At 37.3% G+C, this 19,482-nt stretch overlaps 1 protein-coding gene across 1 annotated transcript in view; it reads left to right on the top strand.

Moving 5' to 3' along the window:
• Positions 1-19,482, top strand: part of LOC103801116 (gamma-aminobutyric acid type B receptor subunit 2-like) — a gene marked incomplete at its 3' end in the record, with an annotated part of 119,807 nt that overhangs the window by 69,028 nt on the left and 31,297 nt on the right. The window contains exon 7 of the mRNA XM_009073521.1: positions 16,230-16,290. Coding sequence (XP_009071769.1) covers positions 16,230-16,290 — 61 coding nt within the window. The remainder of the gene's footprint in view (positions 1-16,229; positions 16,291-19,482) is intronic.

Genomic DNA, 19,482 nt, shown 5'->3' on the forward strand with positions numbered 1-19,482 from the left:
CCACATTGCAGAGGGAAGATTTCTGAAGAGAAAAAAAAGTGTGATAAAGACCTCTCTGTCTCTAGGGGTTACCAACACACATTATCTGGTGGATGGTAATAGAAGAGAGAGAAATAGGATTGAAAACCAGTGCTGCATAAATTCCTTTATCTAGTGTGGACAGTAACATAGCCCAGCAGTACCACCTGGTACCCAGATCTGCATTCAAACTTTCTAATCATTTCCTACGAGTACCTCTCCAGAGGATAAAGTTTTTTCTGATACCATAAGACATAGCAATATGGCTCTTCCAGGGAAGTTGACTTGGCTTAATGGCGTCAGAAAAATGTCTGGAATAAGTAGTATCTTCCTTATATGAGTATTCTGTGTTTTTGAAAACAACATAATTTATATGCTAATAGGATTTCCATTATTGCAACAATTGCTTTCTTGTCCATTAATTACGTACACTTTGATCAGTCAGCATTAGTGCTGTGCATAAAACAGCTTACAAATATTTAATAAATAGGTTCACAATATTAGTGTTTTTAAAGATAGTTATTGCTGCAAATTAGGAGATTCTTTTTCCAGCTTAGAATATGAAGATAAATGTGATCTAATTTGAGAAGCAATTGTTTGTTAACTGTTTTGCAATTATTAATTCCTTTTATGAGTGATAGAAAGAGAGAAGAATCTCCTTTTAAGTGCTGTATCTTCATTCTAGCTGGAATCCAACATTGTCATATCCCTGCAATATAGTGAAAAACATCATAAATATTCATTGAATGCCAGTGGCAGAGAAGGAAATACTTTCTTATTCTAATACGACTTTCATTTGAGACAGATGAAATAAAAGGCTTCTCATTAGTTATTTTGGGACATTTAATACTCTATAGGCATGCCATACACTCAGCCAATTAGCATAGATGATTGATGACAAGTATTAAAAAATCGAAGTAACTGATTTTTAAGGGCAGCTGTGCAAACGAGATTTGCTGCTATTGTACAAAGCAGTGCAGTTTGTCAGAGTATTAAAAAGAAATTTAGTCCCATTTCATTCAGTGTGAGTGTGTTGACCAAGATAAGGAAAAGGTTACGATACTGCAGATAGCCAGAGAAAGTAATGGAATCTGTCATTTGCCTTCCTTCAGGCTGTTTAGATATTATTGCTGTCTCTCCAAGAAGCCAAGCACCTGATGCTGAAATGCTTTAATTACAGAGGTGTCAGCATGAGCTTCAACTCACAGTGCTTATTTAGAACTTGTAGTGTTGGATCTTTTGTAGGAGAGTACTGCATCTTTAAACAATGGTTTCTTTGTTTCCCAGTGAGATCTCTTCCAAGTATAATATTTCCTGGACCTTGAAGGTCTGATCTCTTAAACAGGGCTGAAAAAAGCAGCCAAGCTGCTGGGCAAAGCAAGGGCTGGACCTCTGGGCATGCCTCAAACACCTCATCTTAAAATCAGTTCCACACCATATAGAGAACAGAGTCTTAGGACTTCTTTCAGCATGAGCTGAGGTGATGTTAACAGTGGTCCAGGAGGATTTGCACTGGCATCGTTTGCTCTGTTTCTAGAGTGCCCTGCTGGGGCTCCAACGTGGCATGGATGGCACAGCCCAGCTTGGCATGATGCAGGGCTGTGTGGCTGGGATAATGCTGTTGAGAGGGAAGTGAAACCTCACCTTGTATTCAAATGAGTGCAGCCCTTTCTGAATATAAGTTAAGGAAATTAGTGTACATCTGTGTACATTATTCTCTAAAGATTGGAGTTATGAGTCTGTCAAAGATTATCTGCTGTTTTGAGTGATATTCTGGTGCCATCAGACATTTGATAGACAGTATTTTTTTTTTCTAAATTTAAATATCACTATTTTCAACAATTCAAAAATGGAGAACATTGCTTTTACTTTTTCTAAAGAAAACTTATAACATTTACCTTTCAAATATTTTCAAAATGCAAAAATTGATTTTACCCCTTCCTCCACAGGAAACTTTTTTCCTGCTTTCCAGCATTTTTTATATCTTTTAAAATTTATTCTTTTTCCTTTTTGTTGAAACTAAGTAATGGGTATACTGATTTCAAATTCTCTTAAGTATTAAATAACTATCTTATCAGAGGAGAGCATTGATCACTCAGTGAGTAGCAAGATGCAAACTTTCACTGCACAACCAAATTAGTAATGGCCTCATGTAGATATCTTTCAAACTACATGTTAGTAAGCTATACTCTATCAAACCCAGGTCTAGAAGTTCAGGGTCTCTGTTCTTTGGACTATGCCCAATACATAGGCAACTCTACCTCTGGGCAATAACCTGTCTGAGTACAGGGGAAATGTAGCAGGGTATATCTGCCTGGATTTCACATAGTCATTTGGTGCAGAGTCACAAGAATAATTAGCAAAAAAGGCAGCTAGAATATAGAAGTAGGAGAGGTGACCCCAGGCTGAACAGAAAGGGCTAGAAGAGGGGAAAACTCTTGTAGCAAAGTTTTTCCAAGACACCAATATAAGCCCTTGAATTTGTTAATTTATACCTCATGCTAGAAATAGGGTAGGATGGAATCATTTAGGGATGTTATTTTTACAACTTGTTGATAATGTGGATTTGAAAGGCAGCCTTTACAGGACAATTAAAATATCATGTAGGAAGAGCTAAAGGCTTGTGGGTTCCAGGAGGAGGCACTGGAGGAAATAAAAGGAAAATATAAAAGGGTATGCACTGAGGCAACTGTCTACTTTAACCATACCAGAGGCATTTAAAAAGAGTGTAGGTGTCCAAAGTTCAGACAGCAGCAGCCCCGAATGGTTCCTCTCCAATTTCACTTACAGGATGCTGAAATTCAATCCCTACCACCATTCTGGAACATGAAGTTCCTATATGCTTTGTGCATAAGAAAAGCATTTCAGACTGGGCAGGTAAAAGCCTACCTCCTATATAATACCAATTTTTGTGGTGGAAAGATAACTCAGCTGGGGTTTTTTTTCCCTCTCCCTGGTGTAGCTCCAAGAATACCTAGTATGCTGCGTGGAGAACTACTTGTTCTCTGCATAAATATCAGCTTAAAAAAACCTAGGGAGAAGTTCTTCCAAATAATATTGTGAGCCTAAAAGTAATTATATGGCAAAAAATAAGAGGAACCTGAAAGCTAGAGGAAGGCTTAAAATGATGAGAAGATTTGGGTTCAGAGGCAGGCTTCGATGGAAAAAATGGAAGTAAAAAAACCTCCCATGCTGAGTTTTATAACTCCAAGGGCTTAGATATGAATGCAGCCCCATGCAAATGGATTGATGAGTAGTAATTCCTTTCCAGTTCCAAATTTACTGACTCAAATTCTGCCTGTACTCCCCTTGAAGCTAGAACTGAGAGCAGTAACTGAAAGATACATGCAAATTTGTTTGTTTGTTTGCTTTGTGTGGGTTGTTTGTTTGTTTGTTTGTGGATTTGTTTGTTTGTGGGTTTGTTGTTGGTTGGTTGTTTTGCTTGGGGTTTTTTTGTCCAGAAGCAGTTTAGTGGTGTCTGAGCTGAGAAAGTAGATTCGCTACATCAAGCTTGGTAGCCTGAGAATGTGATTGTACTTTTGGACTGAAACCAATCTTGTTTTCCTGTGTAGATTTACCAGTTCACTTACCTGGGTGTATCTGAATTAATCTGCATGACATGATGTAGATGCCATCTTGGGTATAGGAATGTTGAGGGGTGGGGAAAGGAAGAAACAGAGATGTCTAATCCTTGGCTATTTCATATCATTAATTGGACTTGAACACTACCTTGAATTAGAAGATAAGCAAGAAGAGGACTCACTTTACTAATAGCTTGCATTTATACTATTTTCTGCAAATTAGCTAGTGTGACTTAAGGGGTGACAATGGGATATCTATTGCCTTGTTTTGATCTCCATGTCTGATGGGAATCTTGGAATATTTAATTTTGAAATACACTGTTTCACTGTTAAGGGACTTGATAAGTCTCAAATTTTTAGTATGGCATTGATTTTTAACTAATTTTAGGCAGAGAATGTATTTGAACCTGCAAAGCATTTCACAGGGGGAAGATATTTATGTATCTGTAAGCCTTAACTCTAGTCTTCTGAAAATGTAGCAAAAGTGATCCCAAAGTAACACTATTACTCTAAGCATTGCTTTATGGAGTCTGAAGAGAGCTACACCTTTGAAAGTTCTGACATATGCCAGCTGGAAAGCTGTTATGTTGTGTAGGATCTAATGGTATATGACACTGATCACTCACAACTCAGAAACCAAACTGAGCCTCTTCTGCATCTTTGGTTCTGACTGTTTTACAAAGAACATGGAGACTGCCATCTTTCCTTAGCAAAACTGCTACAAGGATATAAATAGAGGATCATTAAAGTGTCAAAACCATGCCAATTATATCTCAGTGATTCTCTGCGGGTTGTTGGCGCAGGTTAGAACAGCCTGAAGGATTGAAATGGACAATGAAAAGGGCTGAATTTGATTTTATGAAGAATATGCTGGTTAGAACTCCTTCCTGCCACTGCCAAGCCTGTTCAAATCTCCGTGCTCAGCAATGCTAATGCTCTTCTCTGCAGCTTTCGGTCAGAATTTGATGCTGATGAAAGCATCACCTGGAGGGATGCAGTGCTAAAGAAGTGGAAGAGGATGAAACTTCTACTTCATTATCATCAAACATAGCTGTCCTCAGGAGTACTTTCTGATAGCAATATAGGTAAAATCTGAAATTTTAAAGAAAAATAATTGTCAGAGTCCTAGGACTTCAAATATCTTAGCCTAGGCTTTTACCTTTACAGAAACAGCCGTCTTAAATGTCATAGCAATTCTGGCAGTTGTCAAGTAAAGCCAAAACTACAACTGGGCTAAAATAAAAGCCTGTTAGAAGCTTGCTATAAATTTAGGTGAACAAAGAATATTGTCGTTTCATTCTGAAATGGAAAACTGGCCCATTTCAGTGACTGTCAGTGGGAAACATGGTATTAAAAAGCTAATGTCCTGGACAGTTCCCATGAGCCTTGAACTGCCTTAGTTGATTTGTTGAAGAAAAGTTTAGAATCCTCTAGTAACTAGAAACATTCTATGAATATTGAATAAAACAGTTTGAGTTCCTGTGTAAGAGCTTGTACTGAGCAAAAGAGGGAAAATCAGTGTTAGTGTTCTAGACACAGATGGCTGTTCACTAAAATAAACCACCTTTTAGCTGATTCAAACAGTCTTTCCTGGTCAGCATCAGCTCACATTTCTGCCTGCAAGGTTATTGTCAGACATAGAGTAGCTGAATAACACTGGGAATGAGGATGCTATCATAGCCTTTTCTCTAGTCACTAGCAATGATCATCCAAGACTGACAGGTATTCATACTTAAAAAGAGATTTGTAAATCTCTCTGGTCTTTGTGCCTTTTTTAATTTGTCTTTCCCATTAAGGCAGTCTTGAATTAAAATTACTCACTAAGAAAGATAATAGTCTGAAGATACTGTGCTCAGCACTAGCACATGGGCAATGCCAGTGTGTTCTACTTTGGAGCAAAGACCTTGCTAATAACAGAGGTTGGCTGCTCATTAGAAAGAACATAGTAAACAAAGTAATTTCCTGCATCCAGACAGTGTGACAGAGCCTGGACAGGAAGAAGTGCACAGAGTGGTAGTGGCTCTTGCAGTCGTTCAGATCATCCTCAGAACAAATGAAATACAGCCTGCTCAGTTCTGCTCTCTGCTGAGATTAATGTATTTTAAAGAAAATGGAAGAAATTACTTCAGAACATCATCTGAAATTGCACTGTTGAAGAGATGGAACTGCTGCTTAATGCTGTGTCCTTAAAAGGCTTTATGCCATCTCTTCTGATTCATTCTTACAAAAGCAGTGGGAAAAAACTCATGGTGGTGGAAGATAATGTGCTGTTATGCTGTTTCTACAGACACACAGAGCTAGAAACTGAAATCATCAGGGACTCAACCTCAAAAGAACAATTCTGAACATCACCACAGCAGTTCATATTTACTTTTTAATACACACTGAAAAGGGCTTGAGTTCCTAGTCCCAGTGCTTTAGACTGTTTCCTCTTCTCTTGCCACCTTGAGAGTCAGGTTGTTTACATAGATGATTTTAAGCACTGGTGGAAGAGACTGACTTGAGAGTAAAGGAATTATTTTGCTTACGCTTCAGAGGCCAACCGTAGATCAAGAAACTGGCTAAATACTAGCAGTCAGCACTCAGTTACATGTATCACCAGACTTGAAAGCTTTTGTTGCAAACAGTTCCAGCGCCTGTCATTTTGTTTCCAAATAATTCAGAACAAAGCTTGCAAAAATGTTTGTCAGGTATGTATGTTTCATTTTAATGTCTTTCCTGCCATGCTTTTAAACCTAAGACCACTAATGATGAAATGAATGAAAGCCAACATACATATAAGCACTGAAAGAGATGGTTCACAGAAAAATTATTTCACTGGATAAAAATGATTTAGCCAAAAGGAATGATAAAAAAGAGCATCTAACTGCTTTGCCTTGTACTGACCATAAGCCCAGATGAATGTGCACATTAATGGGTGACAAAGCATAAAGGTTTCATCTTTCTTCACCTGCAATGGCCAGCAAGTGTGATATGTTTCATGCATGATTTCCTGGCTAGTATCGTTTTCCTCCCATCTTTACTTGCTTCTGAATTACTGTTACCTTTTCAGGAACATTATTCCTTTAGACTTGCTTCTGTGTGTAAGCAGAGTGCTCAGATGTTCATAACCCATGCTTTTGCTTGCTGTGCTGAAAGAAATGCTATGACTGTGCTGTCTCCGTTTCAGCATAGCTGTGTAAAAATCTGTAGATGCATCTAAATGCTAACCTAATGGAGCAGCTAAGTCTGGGCTTATCTCATGTCACTGTGATGGCAGCAGCACACTTTTATGTGCTGTCTGAGATGGAGGGAAGAAATTTTAGCCAAAGAAATTCTGTCTGTTCCCCACCTGATTCCTTCACTTCCTTGGTTAGAAAAACAATAAAAATAAATAAATAAATAAATAAACAAACAAACAAAATTCTGCCCAAAATCTTAGTTAGAGGGACTCTTCTACACAGTCAGAACATCTGTGTTTCAGTTATGGACTGCCTTCCTCAGGAAAGAAAAAAATGAAAAAGGGGCATAGAAAGTGGAGATAGGCAAAAAAAAAAAAATCCCCTTCCTTATGAAAGAGTGACCAAATGTACTGCAACTCTATTTAAAATGGAGTGAAGTGGCAGCATGATGAAACCATGGTGGTAAGGCTTACAGTGCTTTGTTTTTTCACATATTCCTAGACTCAGGACATATATGAGTGATAGACACATAAAGATGTTGTTACACTGGATCACCTTTCCCCAAGAATTTCAGTGTAAATCTTCTTCAATGTTCTTCACTTCCATTTCTTCCAGCCCAGCTGTGGAATATAATTCATTCCTATCATGATAGTAGGAAATGCATAGTGTAGCCTCTTTTTGGGGTTTTTTGGTTTTTTTTTTTTCTTTTTGAGGAAATGGGTTTGGGAAATGATTGCCGTTCAAGATAGTTCATACTAAAGGAACATTTTTTAAATGTCAAGAAACTATTATTTTTCTGTAGGCATTTAAGCTCAATGAGTGCCAAAGCAAAGAACAATGGGCCAATGCCACAGACTACTTCAATCAGTTGATGCTAATGAAGATTTTCTCTTGGCAAATATGAGGCACCAAGCTCATAATTTTTATTAAAATTTATGGAAATTTTTGCCCAGAACAGTTTTTGCTGGGGAGGAGGCGAGAAAGTCTCTATCATAAATGTTTCCTGATCTCTGAGAGAACGCTGATTTTCCTTTTACCTTTCTGACTAACAAGAGTTTAAAGAAGCTACATAAGAATACATGAAATGTCTCATGAGGTCAGTAGACTGGTTACCTCCCAGTCCTCTGTTTCTAAACAAAACAAATAAATAAGCCATCCTCACTCAATGCAAATTTCAGAAGTTATTTACCCACTCTACACTTCACTGGTGCAGCCTCACCTCAAGTGCTGTGTGACTTTTGGGCACAATATAAGAAATGTATTAAGCTATTAGAGACCATCCAAAGCAGGGCTACGAAGATAGTGAAGGGCCTCGAGGGGAAGCCAGATGAAGAGTGACTGAGGTCACTTGGTCTGTTCAGCCTGGAGAAGAGGAGACTGAGGAAAAACCTGTTTGCAGTATAGAGCTTCCTCAAGAGGGGAAGTGGAGGGGTAGGCACTGATCTCTTCTCTCTGGTGACCAGTGATAGGACACAAGAGAATGACATGAAGTAGTGTCAGGGGAGATTTAGGTTAGATATTATAAAAAGGTTTTTCATGCAAAGGGTGATTGGGCACTGGAACAGGCTTCCCCCAGAAGTGGTCAGAGCACCAAGCCTGACAGTTCAACAGGTGTTTAGACAATGCTTTCAGGCACATGGTGTGATTCTTGTAGATGTTCTGTGCAGGGCCAAGAGTTGGAATTCAGTGATACTTGTGGGTTCCTGCCAACTCTGACTATTCTATTCTGTGATGCAAAGGAACAATGTGAAAACCATCTCTGATTTTTCTGGTTTAGACCAAAGTCCTGATAGACTTGATAAGTGCCTCTTAGTTACAATATTATAGGATTTGATGTATGCCAGTTCTACATTCTTCTTTTTCATCACTGTAATGATTACCCAAATTTTATTTTTTTGGGGCAATTCTGTTCCAACAATTTATCTTCCTTCTTCCACAGGAACAATGTGAAAACCATCTCTGATTTTTCTGGTTTAGACCAAAGTCCTGATAGACTTGATAAGTGCCTCTTAGTTACAATATTATAGGATTTGATGTATGCCAGTTCTACATTCTTCTTTTTCATCACTGTAATGATTACCCAAATTTTATTTTTTTGGGGCAATTCTGTTCCAACAATTTATCTTCCTTCTTCCACATTTTCTTTTCCCCTCAGAAAAACATGGGGTTTGTGTCTGGGAAACTTACTCATTTGTGGGTATGTTTTTTTTAAGCATAGGCAGCATGTTTGCTGTGGTGCAGACCAGTACTTAATGCTGGAAATAAGCATGTTCATTTTTTTCCTGCTGTTTTATGCCTACTCTGTCACAGCTAGAATACAAGTTTCTGTTTAGATAAGAATGGTGGTATTGCTTCATCTAAAAAATGTTAGCCAAGACCAGATTATTAGCTGTGCTTTACCGTGCTCTTTGAGCTGCCCTGCTGCTCTCCAGACACTGGTGTTCAGTTACCCAAAGCTTTTAGAAAATGTCATAAGAGAGAAAACAGGCAGAGACAAGAAATCCTTTTGGATCACAAGCTATTTCAAATTTTAATCTTCAATCATGAAAATTGTGAAATGAACACCTTTTCTGAAAGTTGTCTCAAGGCTTGAAAAGCAGAAGTCAGTGGGTCTGCTTTGATCAAATGTTCTAGAAACATTTTATCCACAGTGATATAAGGATATAAAAATATGGATTCAGGAGCACTGTTGATTTTATGGAACATTTTAATTTTCATCACACTCTCTCTTCTTCTCTCCTCTCATTGATCCAATGGTGACAGTTACCTTTTTATCTCACTGGGGGTGACAACTTTATTCCTGTCTCCCTAGTATCCTCTCTTGCACTCTGTTTACTTCTCCTGTGCTTAGGTCTTTGTCTCCGGCTAAATGAGTGATGTAAGTAGGTTGAAAACAGAAGAGTTGTGCACAAGCTGCCCTCAGTTGGAAGCTTGCTGTTTTGTTTCAGAAGCAAGGTTATACTTGCAGAGTTAAACAGCTGTTGAGTAGACTAAATGATACTCCCTTTCTCTATAAACTGCTGTCTTGGATATGCTATTTGGAGGATGGAAGAGGTTATTAATTGCAGCATGTAGCTCTTGACCACTTAGAAGCTTCAGAGCCAAGATGCACTGAATGCCAGTTTGCTGGTTTGTGCATGTCATGGAAGGCTTGTCAGTAGCTAAGCAGCCCTGTATGAGTATCAAGTGCATCACTTGAGTAGCAGGCTGTGTCAATAGCATGATAACCCAGAAAAGCTTCTGAAAGGGTCTGGGACTAACAGAGGGTGTTTTTCTCCCTCCCTCCTAGCTCTTTCTGCTAGCATCTATATCCTTCCTGGGCTCCTATGTGCTGGATCTGGTTCTGGCAATGGAGAAACACCACCTTCCCCACTTGCCAAAGCAATACAAAATAAAATTTGAAAAAAAACCCACCAAAACCAAACAAAAAAACCCAACCAAAAAACTCAAACCCCACAAAAACCACTGAATATATTTTGCTGTTTTAATAGGTCACTACAGCTCACACAGGGATTTGATGAATGCTGAGTGCTGAGCTACCACTGAGTAGCCATAGGGCTGTGCAGCTAGGAGCAATGTGTTAGCAAGCAACAGGTTTGCTGTTCTGTGATGCTTCACTCTCCTTGGCTCCTACTTTTATTGGACATAGTCCACTAAGGACACTATAGATTCTGAAGTACACCCTGATTTCATCAGATGTCACAGATCTTAAAGGGACAGTTTTAATTGTATCTATTCTATAAATATATAAATTTTATATAAAATAATAGAAAATTTTATATGAAATTATATACAACTTTAATTTCAGTTGCCAGAGTTATCCCACTACTTTTCAGGTATTTCTGCATACATTTATTTAGATGGTTGACTTTACATCAAATATCTAACTCAAGAACCTCAAAAGTGACTGAGTTAATTTAGTTTTGAAAAATACTGTCGGTCACTTTTGGAGCTGCTCTAACTTTGTAGGCTCAGACATTTCAGGGAAAGCCACTAGGGTTAAACACTGTTACATGGGGAGGTGACTTGCCTATAGGGCAGAGTAGCCCAGATTCCTGGACAGTGAAGTGGAACTGAGGCAGAGTCCTGAAATGTATTGGCCCATTGAAAAATGCTCAGGGGACATGAGTCTGATGGCATTTAAATGTCTTGCAGCCAGCTGTGATATTTCTGTCAACATGCTCATGGTCTTTCCTCTGACAAAGGGGTGTTTGTGTTATTCATTTAGTTTGAATATATAATTACGGCATTTTAAACCAACAATAAGATACCAAGCATAAGCTGAGTATATAATAGACATTTGAATAAATAAAAAATTGTTTGGTGCTGTATGGGGGAAGACTGTTGCAGAAGGAAGTAAACATGATCTAAACCAGAACTTTTTTATAGGTATAGTACCAAAAATCATGAAGTAAATGCTATGTATTTATTTCTCTGTTTTCTATATTTGAGACACTTTGCAGAAGAAAATGCACAGTAAATGAAGTGGTGGTCAAAGTATAGACCTGGCCCTGACTGAGAGAGTGGTTAAGGATCTTCTGAATTCTGCTTTGATTAAAGAAGATGAAGCAAGCTGAAGACATGAATGAAAAAATGTGTTGGCTGTGGATTTTAGTATATGAGGAATGAAAAAATTCTAACTTTGGCATGGGCCTATGTCCAGAACTGAATAATAATACTGTGAGAGATAATGCAAATAATGTTCTAATAAATGCTAGTGCTCTGTAGCTCATAAAGAGCTTAATGACATGTTCATAATGTAGCAAGGATACCTGCTTTTTATCCTTCCAAGTGTAGACAAACGGCTAACTGCTATAAAGACAGACAATATCTCATGTGTCTGAAATAAAAGCTAATGTCAGCTACTAATTTGTGAGTGTGAATGGGTGATGTGGACTTCTTGTTGTGACTACAAATAAAGGACTGATGACTTAAGGAATGTCAATTCCAGAAAAAAAAGATGAAGCCTATACATCCAGGGAGGGTAGAGACTATCTTTTAATTAAGGAGATGAAATAATTATTCTGTATAACAAAATATTTTAAAAAGTGTTAGACTTGTAAAACAGAGCATGAAGATGGTACTCAGAAGAAACAGGGATATGTATTCTTGTATGCCACAATTTTGAGACTGCATATTGAAATGTTTGGTCTAGTTCTGGTTGTCATTATTTTTAAAGGACATTGAAGGACTGTAGCTCTTTGGAGGAGGGGGCAGAAAATGTAACTGTACTCAGGCATGTATCAACCCAATTCCTCCTCCCACCTAAAAAAACAACCCCCCAAAAAAAAACCCCAAATAACCTACAAAATAAACCCTAAACCCCCTACAACATAATCTTCTAGATTTCTGTTGTTCAAGCCACCTGACTTGTAATGTGCAGGTAGTATTGTTTTTGCTTATGGGGTGGTTATATATTTAGGATAACTGAATAAAGTACACCTGTGTAAGGCTGCCTGGTAAGTTATGCAGCTGCAATGAATCCCAGATACAGGTGGGTGTACAGACCTGCAACAACATCCAAGGGTGCTACTCTGTGCCAGACTGAGCTTACTCAGATCCTCTTCCACCCTCTGTTCACATTGCTGTCTGTTGGATTCCAAGCCACATACTTTCTATTTCCTTCCCATCAGCTTTTCAAGGAATCATTGCTGATGTAGAGCCTGTCCACAGCTCAAAGTTGGCCAGATCAGATACAGAATTGGTATTTACTCTGGCATTCACTTTTGCAACTAGTAAAGAAAAAGAAAAAAATTGTAGATAGTAGATTGAAGAAAGTAAAACAGGCAGTAAGATACTAATGTGGTTTCTGTTGGTCCCCGTTGGGGTGATCTGTGTGTAATGGAACAGGAAAGCTTTGCTGATTAACTATTTAATATATAGTAAGATATGTGGTTTGTTCTAAGTGCAAGTTATTCACTTGTGCAGTTGATGCTTGTTCAGGACAGAGATCTTATTTCACATCTCTTGCTTTTGAAATATTCTTTTAATCTGATGATCATGTTCTGAAGAAGTTAGTATTAACATTATTTCCATTATTTTATTTTATTCCTTTTATCTAAATATGCCTTTGTAATGCCAAAACACAATGGAAGGTAAAAGAGAATTCTGGTTTTTGTTACATTTGCATGGATTTAATAAAATTTAAATGGTCACACCATAAACTGCAGTCCGTACTGGCACATGTGCTGGAGTATGTGGTAAGGTAAAAATAAAGGATTAAATAGTACTAAAATTGGCTTTTGTAATGTCAGAGCTTAATGTGTGTACTAGTAATATCTATTATTCAAACATCCGCCACTTTAATTAAAGATAAAACACTGTTAGTAATTTATGAATCTCAAGTTTAAAGAAGATAACCCTCTAGCTAAATCTTATGGTATGTTACCTTGGTGGCAAAGAAATGGCTTGATATGAGCCAGATTATAACTCAATTCTCATGCCATAAATCAGTGCATAATTTTTAAAAAACCCCAGGTTTCTGAGACACTGCTTGGCTTATATTTTACAAGCATTGCTGTGAGTTTATAAAATTAAATTTAACATCATTTTATTATAGATTTATATCACTTCTTTTGTCCCAAATGTAATTGTCTTATTTTTCATAAAATAGCAGGGAAGCATAAAGTAATGGATGACTGCCATTAGTTTCCCTCCTATTTGTGTTTTAAGAAATGAAGGTGTTGCTATTTATGCAATTTCTCAGTGTTCCTCAGGAGAGAGCATTCCTTTCTGCCACATGGGCAGAACCAAGTACTGCAGCAGCAACACTGGCCATGTCTGCTGTGGCTACTCAAAGCTCCAGTAAAAATCTAGGAATGTTTCCTTTCCTACAGGAAATCCTCAAGATTTCCTTTAGAATCTTGAGGGGTTGGAGGTACTTGAGATGCTGTAGCTACTTGTCACATGTTATTATGAAGCAGCATGTTCCCGAGGAGCAAAGAACCAAACGGTAACTGCAGCTGTGGTTCCAGTTTTGATGCCTGGGTAATAAATGTGAACTGTCATCATCAGGGATTGCAGTAGAGAATCCTGCTGTGAGGCTTCTTGCTGTTAGGTTTTTTTATTGGTTTGACCTTTGAAAACAGATTTATTTGTTGGATTACACATGGAATAAATAGCATATTTTAATTTCTCCAGATTTTTTCCCTGTTAGTATCTGTATATGTAACATAAAAATGCGGTAGTTTGTGAACGATATTCAGGACAATGTAATCCCATAAAATAGTATTTAGAAATTGTTTTTCCTTATAATGACCCATTTGATTTTTCAGGATTTTCCAGTAACCTTTAATGAAAGCAAACTACTGGTTAAATAATTTTGCAGATAACTAGGACATATTCGCATGAGTTGTTCATGACTTTTTCATCATCATCATCTGTGTCTTTATTTATCTACTGCTTAGGTCAGTATAAGCCACAAGTCCTAACAAAAGGAAGTTGATAAATACAGATGTTGCTAAATCTATAACTCTTTGTATTTTTTAATTCCAAATTTTGCACTTATTCAGAACATTTAGACTCGATTTACATTTTGTTGATCATTTCAGAACGTGCCAACAAGGATGTATGTATTTATCTCTTTTCAGTAGATGCATATGGTGTATGTCTGTCCTACTGAATGATTAAAATATGGGTCATTTGCAAGAAGTAATGATAATATTACAAAGCAGTTGCACTTGGAATCTAGAAAATTTTTTGAGCTACTATTCTATACTATACTATACTCTACTCTACTCTACTCTACTATACTATACTATACAATACTCTCCATAATAGATGACAATTGTAGACAATGGTCACCACAGATGATGGCAGTGATGCTTGCTATATGTTTATCTATAAAGAACACTCTAGCAGACTCTCATGTACAGTCCCATTAACTTGTAATGAAAGAATAAGAGGACACAGAGTTAAAGCAGAAGGCAGTAAATTTAAAATCAAATTGAAAAATAATCTTTCCACACAGGGAAAAATTTGACTACAGAATTCTCCAGCAAGTCACAGAATCAAAGTTAAGACTAGATTGACCATAAATATATGTCTGCAATGTGTAACTCTTGCATAGCATCTTTATTAGTCCTTTCTTTAATATTTTCTAGTAGTCAAGTAGTCAAATGTGTTATGATTATGTCTATTTTTTAGTTAAGCCAAGTAGTCAAATGTGTTATGATTATGTTTAAACAAATGAAGGGATATTAAGCACTACTTCTCCACACTAAGGGCAATCTGGATGAAGGCTATTGCCAGAATCCTTCCCATTACCACTATTCATTTCTCTTACTGTCTTTTAGACACAGATTGGGACTTTTGGCTTTTAAGGCTTAGCACAAGGTAGCTTAAAATTGTCAAAGGGTATCTTCTATTTATCAAAGGGAAATGGTGTTTTGTGGCTTGCAGGAAATGGGAGGTGAGTGTCCTGTACTTCGAAACCTTTGTGCTGTTCCTGCAGGGAGCTGATTTGAGTAATTCAGGGGCCTACAGTGAATCCCTTTAGTGGCCTGAAAGGGTTATCTAAAAAGGGGCTGACTTGCACAGAGAAATGTATTGTAGCCTCACATGTTTACAGTTTGGTTTCTGTTCCCCTGATGTCTGCCAAAACAAAGATTAATGGAGATGATGTTAATAAACTAAACCTGGGAATCAGTATAACAGCAATCTATCTTGACAGCACCCAGCCCCCCACTATGAGTTCCAGGAATTAAAAATACTTCTTAGCATAAATGAGTGAAACCTCTTCTTTCATACTCAATTATCAAATAGTTGAAGTAAGGAGAAAATTTAACAAGATCATTTCTTAATTTTATCCAGAAAGATGGGATGAAAGATCAGAGTAATTTCCTAGGGATCTGTGGGGAGGTTTCAGCATTACATGACCATTATTTTGAGAAGTAACAAGACGTAGCACCACAAAGGGTAGCGGTGACTTACAGGCATTACATTTAAAATAAATACCAGGACATACATGTTGGTGTAGTACAAAACCAAGCCACAAGAGATACTGGTATCCATAATCAGGCAGGATAAGTATATAAGATAAGATAAACAGGTTATAGAGCCATTTGGAGAACTGTATGATGAATAAACTGGAGAATGGTCTGCTTGTGTGATCTTTGATAGCTTTTATGTATCCTTGATAAAAACAGTCAAACAGTGAAAATCAATTGTTTGCACATCTCTCATCATCTGAGATTCAGTGTTACTGGCTTTATTGTACTTCCATTTCCACCCATGAAGACTGAGTGGTAACACTGGTCTACTTTCTTAGGTCATTTGAAATCTGTGGAAGAAAACTTTAAGGAGATCTTATGGAGTTATTTTAACCTTGATGGGATCTGCTGTCTTCAGGGTTTAAACCTTGCTTTGGTATTTTTAATAGTTAATGGAAAATTACAGTACTAATGCAACTATATTATGAGAGATTTATAAAACTTCTAAGGTTTTGCTTGTTTGTTTGTCTTTTATTTAGGGTCAAGTTGTTTTCAGAAATGGAGAGAGGATGGGAACCATCAAATTTACACAATTTCAAGGTAGGTTGCAAACAATTTAACTTAATTTTCATTATAATTAGGTAAACAGTTTCAAACTTCACTGTCAGTTGCATTTGTTTCAGGATGTGTTAAATATGTGCAATTACTTTGAAAAGGAACTTCTTGGAAGATGAAGCAAGGGATCTAAATAAGTTTTTGTTACTTGTTTAAGATAGTATGTTCTGAACCTTGAGTGCTGTGATGTATTTCCAAGAATTTTTCTTGATTACAATCCGCATGTTTATAGAAACTACTGATCTATAACAGCCAACAGCTGTTTGAAAAGCCATACTGGTCAGCTAAGCATCCACTTCTTAATACAGTTGTTTCTGAAAACTGAATCTGAAGAGGAATTTAGAGTGGATTTTTGCTATTAAACTCTTTCAAGTTAGTGTTTGTGCTCTCTGAAGACTCAATTGTGACATTCTGCGACTGCTTGCTAAAAGTTGCTTCAGGAGTCAGTCCCTCAGTGTGCAGAGGACACAAACTGCTGACCCCATCCCTTGGGGGCAACACGCTCCACAGCACGACTCACCAAGCCTGCTGCACCCTCTCAGCCTCAGCTGCTCCTGCAGGGAATGATCTCAGCAGCAGAGACCACAAATGCAGCCACGGGGATTTGTCAGGGGCCATTTACAGCCAGGATGAGGTACTTGCTGGGAGAGTTTTTGGCAGAGATGGCGATTCATAGAAGACATGTTATAGTTGTTTCTGTAGTTTGTAGAATGCAATTCATGGTTTTCTTCCTAGGCTGAGATAAAACTGGAGATGATTGCATTTGGACAATCTCATGAGAGTTGTAGTAAGCTGGGAAATTCTTTTCAGACAATGCATGAGAAAGAAGCTTGCACTCCCTTTGTTTTCAGGAGATCGCTTTAAACATAATCCAGCTGACCGTGTTACAAAGCCTCATCCTTTAAAGAGAAATCGTCTGCTGTATGGGCATTATTATTAATGAACAGCAATACACTTGAGGGGATCTGTTACTCATTCTAAATTACTGAAGCAGTCTTTGGGATTGCTCTTGCTTCACAGCTATAACTGATGCTATTAACTCATGTTCCCGGAAGCATTTCAACCCACTAAAACTTTGCAGACATCATCTCATGGTAATATAATTTAGGAATTCTTGCTCAAGACTAATGACAAATATTGATTGCTTCCTCTTCCCCCCCCCCCCCCCCCATTTTTTCATAATAGCAGAGTTTACAGCTACATGAAAGAACCATGAGAAAATTTTTACAAGAGGTGTTTATTCCTCAGAAGTCTGAAGGAGCTCTTATACATTATGCCTAAGGCAGCTACATGTACCCTTCTAGAACATCTGAGCAAGGAGGAAGTTCAGCACGTTCCCTCTGCACATTAAGGATGTGATTTAGGATCATGGGGAGGTGCAACATGCATGTTCTCAGCTAATCTGGAGGAGCAATAGAAGTCCAGGGTAGCTGACTTTATATTGGTTTTTATTTCCAGCCACTCAAATTAAGTTACTTTATAATGTTTTCAGTTTCAGATCAGATACTCTTCAACACTAATGGTTTTACCATCAGCTGAAGTACTGTTTGATCAATAAGAACATAAGAGACAGCTGTCCATTTTATAATTCCTTGCAGTTACAAAATTGCTTTTTCAGAACTAATTCAGGCACAAATTTGGGATTTTTATCATTAAACAAAGGTTTCCAATCAACCTGCAGGAAAATATAATCCAGACATCCTATGGAGAAATGCCAGAAAAAGGCCAGATTATCTCTCATGCAAGCCATAGTCTGTCAACACATCTTAAGGCTGGTCTCAACTCTTCTTTAGTTTCCCACTCATTTTGGAAATTAAACGAACGAACAAAAATATAAGAGAAATTGAGATAAGGAACAGTATAACAACACAGATGAAAGGGATCTTTTTCTTTTTTTTTACTACAAATTATATTGTAACTATTAACAGAGCTTTTTCTGTTCTTCTTTTAATGGTATTGTTTTTATATAAAGCTTTTATATTCAATACTTTTATATTCAATACAATTGTAGAAATTATTAATTTGTTCAAAAGAATCCTTTATTGGTTAGAAGCTTTCTGAAACCTTCTCATTAACTTTTTATAATGCTTGGACTATTGGGAAAGTTCCTAATAATGCAAAGAAGTTAATTAAGTGCAGTACTTAAAATGGAAAACGGGCTTTTTCTCTGTACTTGTAGCAGTTATGTTCTATCAAGCATGAGACAGATATACAACTCATTCATTAAACTGGTTTTTTGGACTGTAATAAAAATCATGATGATTTCTATGAAAAAAAGACTACATCAAAGATGTCTTGTAAATGCTTTAATGTGATTAGTTGCAATTATGAATATAGCATATATTAAATGTATTAGTAGCTTAATATCAAAACATAATAATTGGAAATCACCAGTTTTAGTGTTCTATACCTCAAGTCATTTCTTCCTCAATGCTGCTTTACAGTTTTTTAACAATTTGAATGAAAGTTGACACAGTTATCACAAATAATTCAATGCAGAAAAATAAAGCAGATAAATAGGTAATCATATATCAGAATATGGCCAAAGCCCCTGTTCCTTGTTTGCTAGGATGGAAAATCAGCTGAGCAGACTCAGGAGCTTAATTTTCTGTTCTTTGCTGGGAACTTTTGTTTTAATGAGACTATCTGTAAACATTTTGGCTATGGAAAGAGCAGAGAGCCAAGTCTGCCAGAGGCAAGGGAAAACCAACCTGTGAGGGTTCGGGGGTAACTGCAGCGTGCCTGACATGCTGTGATGAAATTTTGAATAGCTGATTTAATTTTGAATCTAGATACAGTTTTTCCCAAACACACGCTAGTTATCCCTCTTTTCCAGCTTATGTGCAACCTGTTGTTTTTGCAAGTGGTCAAACAGATGGTGCTAGACATAACTGTGACCAAACTACTTACTGCTTCATAGATCATGAATACTGGCCAGTAATTATTTAGTATGCAATAGAGAATACAAAGCACATGTAATAGCATTTTCTTCCCCTATCTTACTGGTAAATAAAGAGCAGCCTGTCAGTCTAGCTCAGATATTCAAGTGATGTTTGAAGTTGGCATCCTTCTGAATGAATGGCAATTTTTCCATGGGTGCAAGTAAAGGACTATTCTCATAGTCAAACATGTAGTTGAAGTAGATGGCCAAAATATTTTGTCTAGTGAGAGCTGAAA

This window comes from Acanthisitta chloris, unplaced genomic scaffold (genome assembly GCF_000695815.1).
Source record: "Acanthisitta chloris isolate BGI_N310 unplaced genomic scaffold, ASM69581v1 scaffold13794, whole genome shotgun sequence".
Lineage (NCBI taxonomy): Eukaryota > Metazoa > Chordata > Aves > Passeriformes > Acanthisittidae > Acanthisitta > Acanthisitta chloris.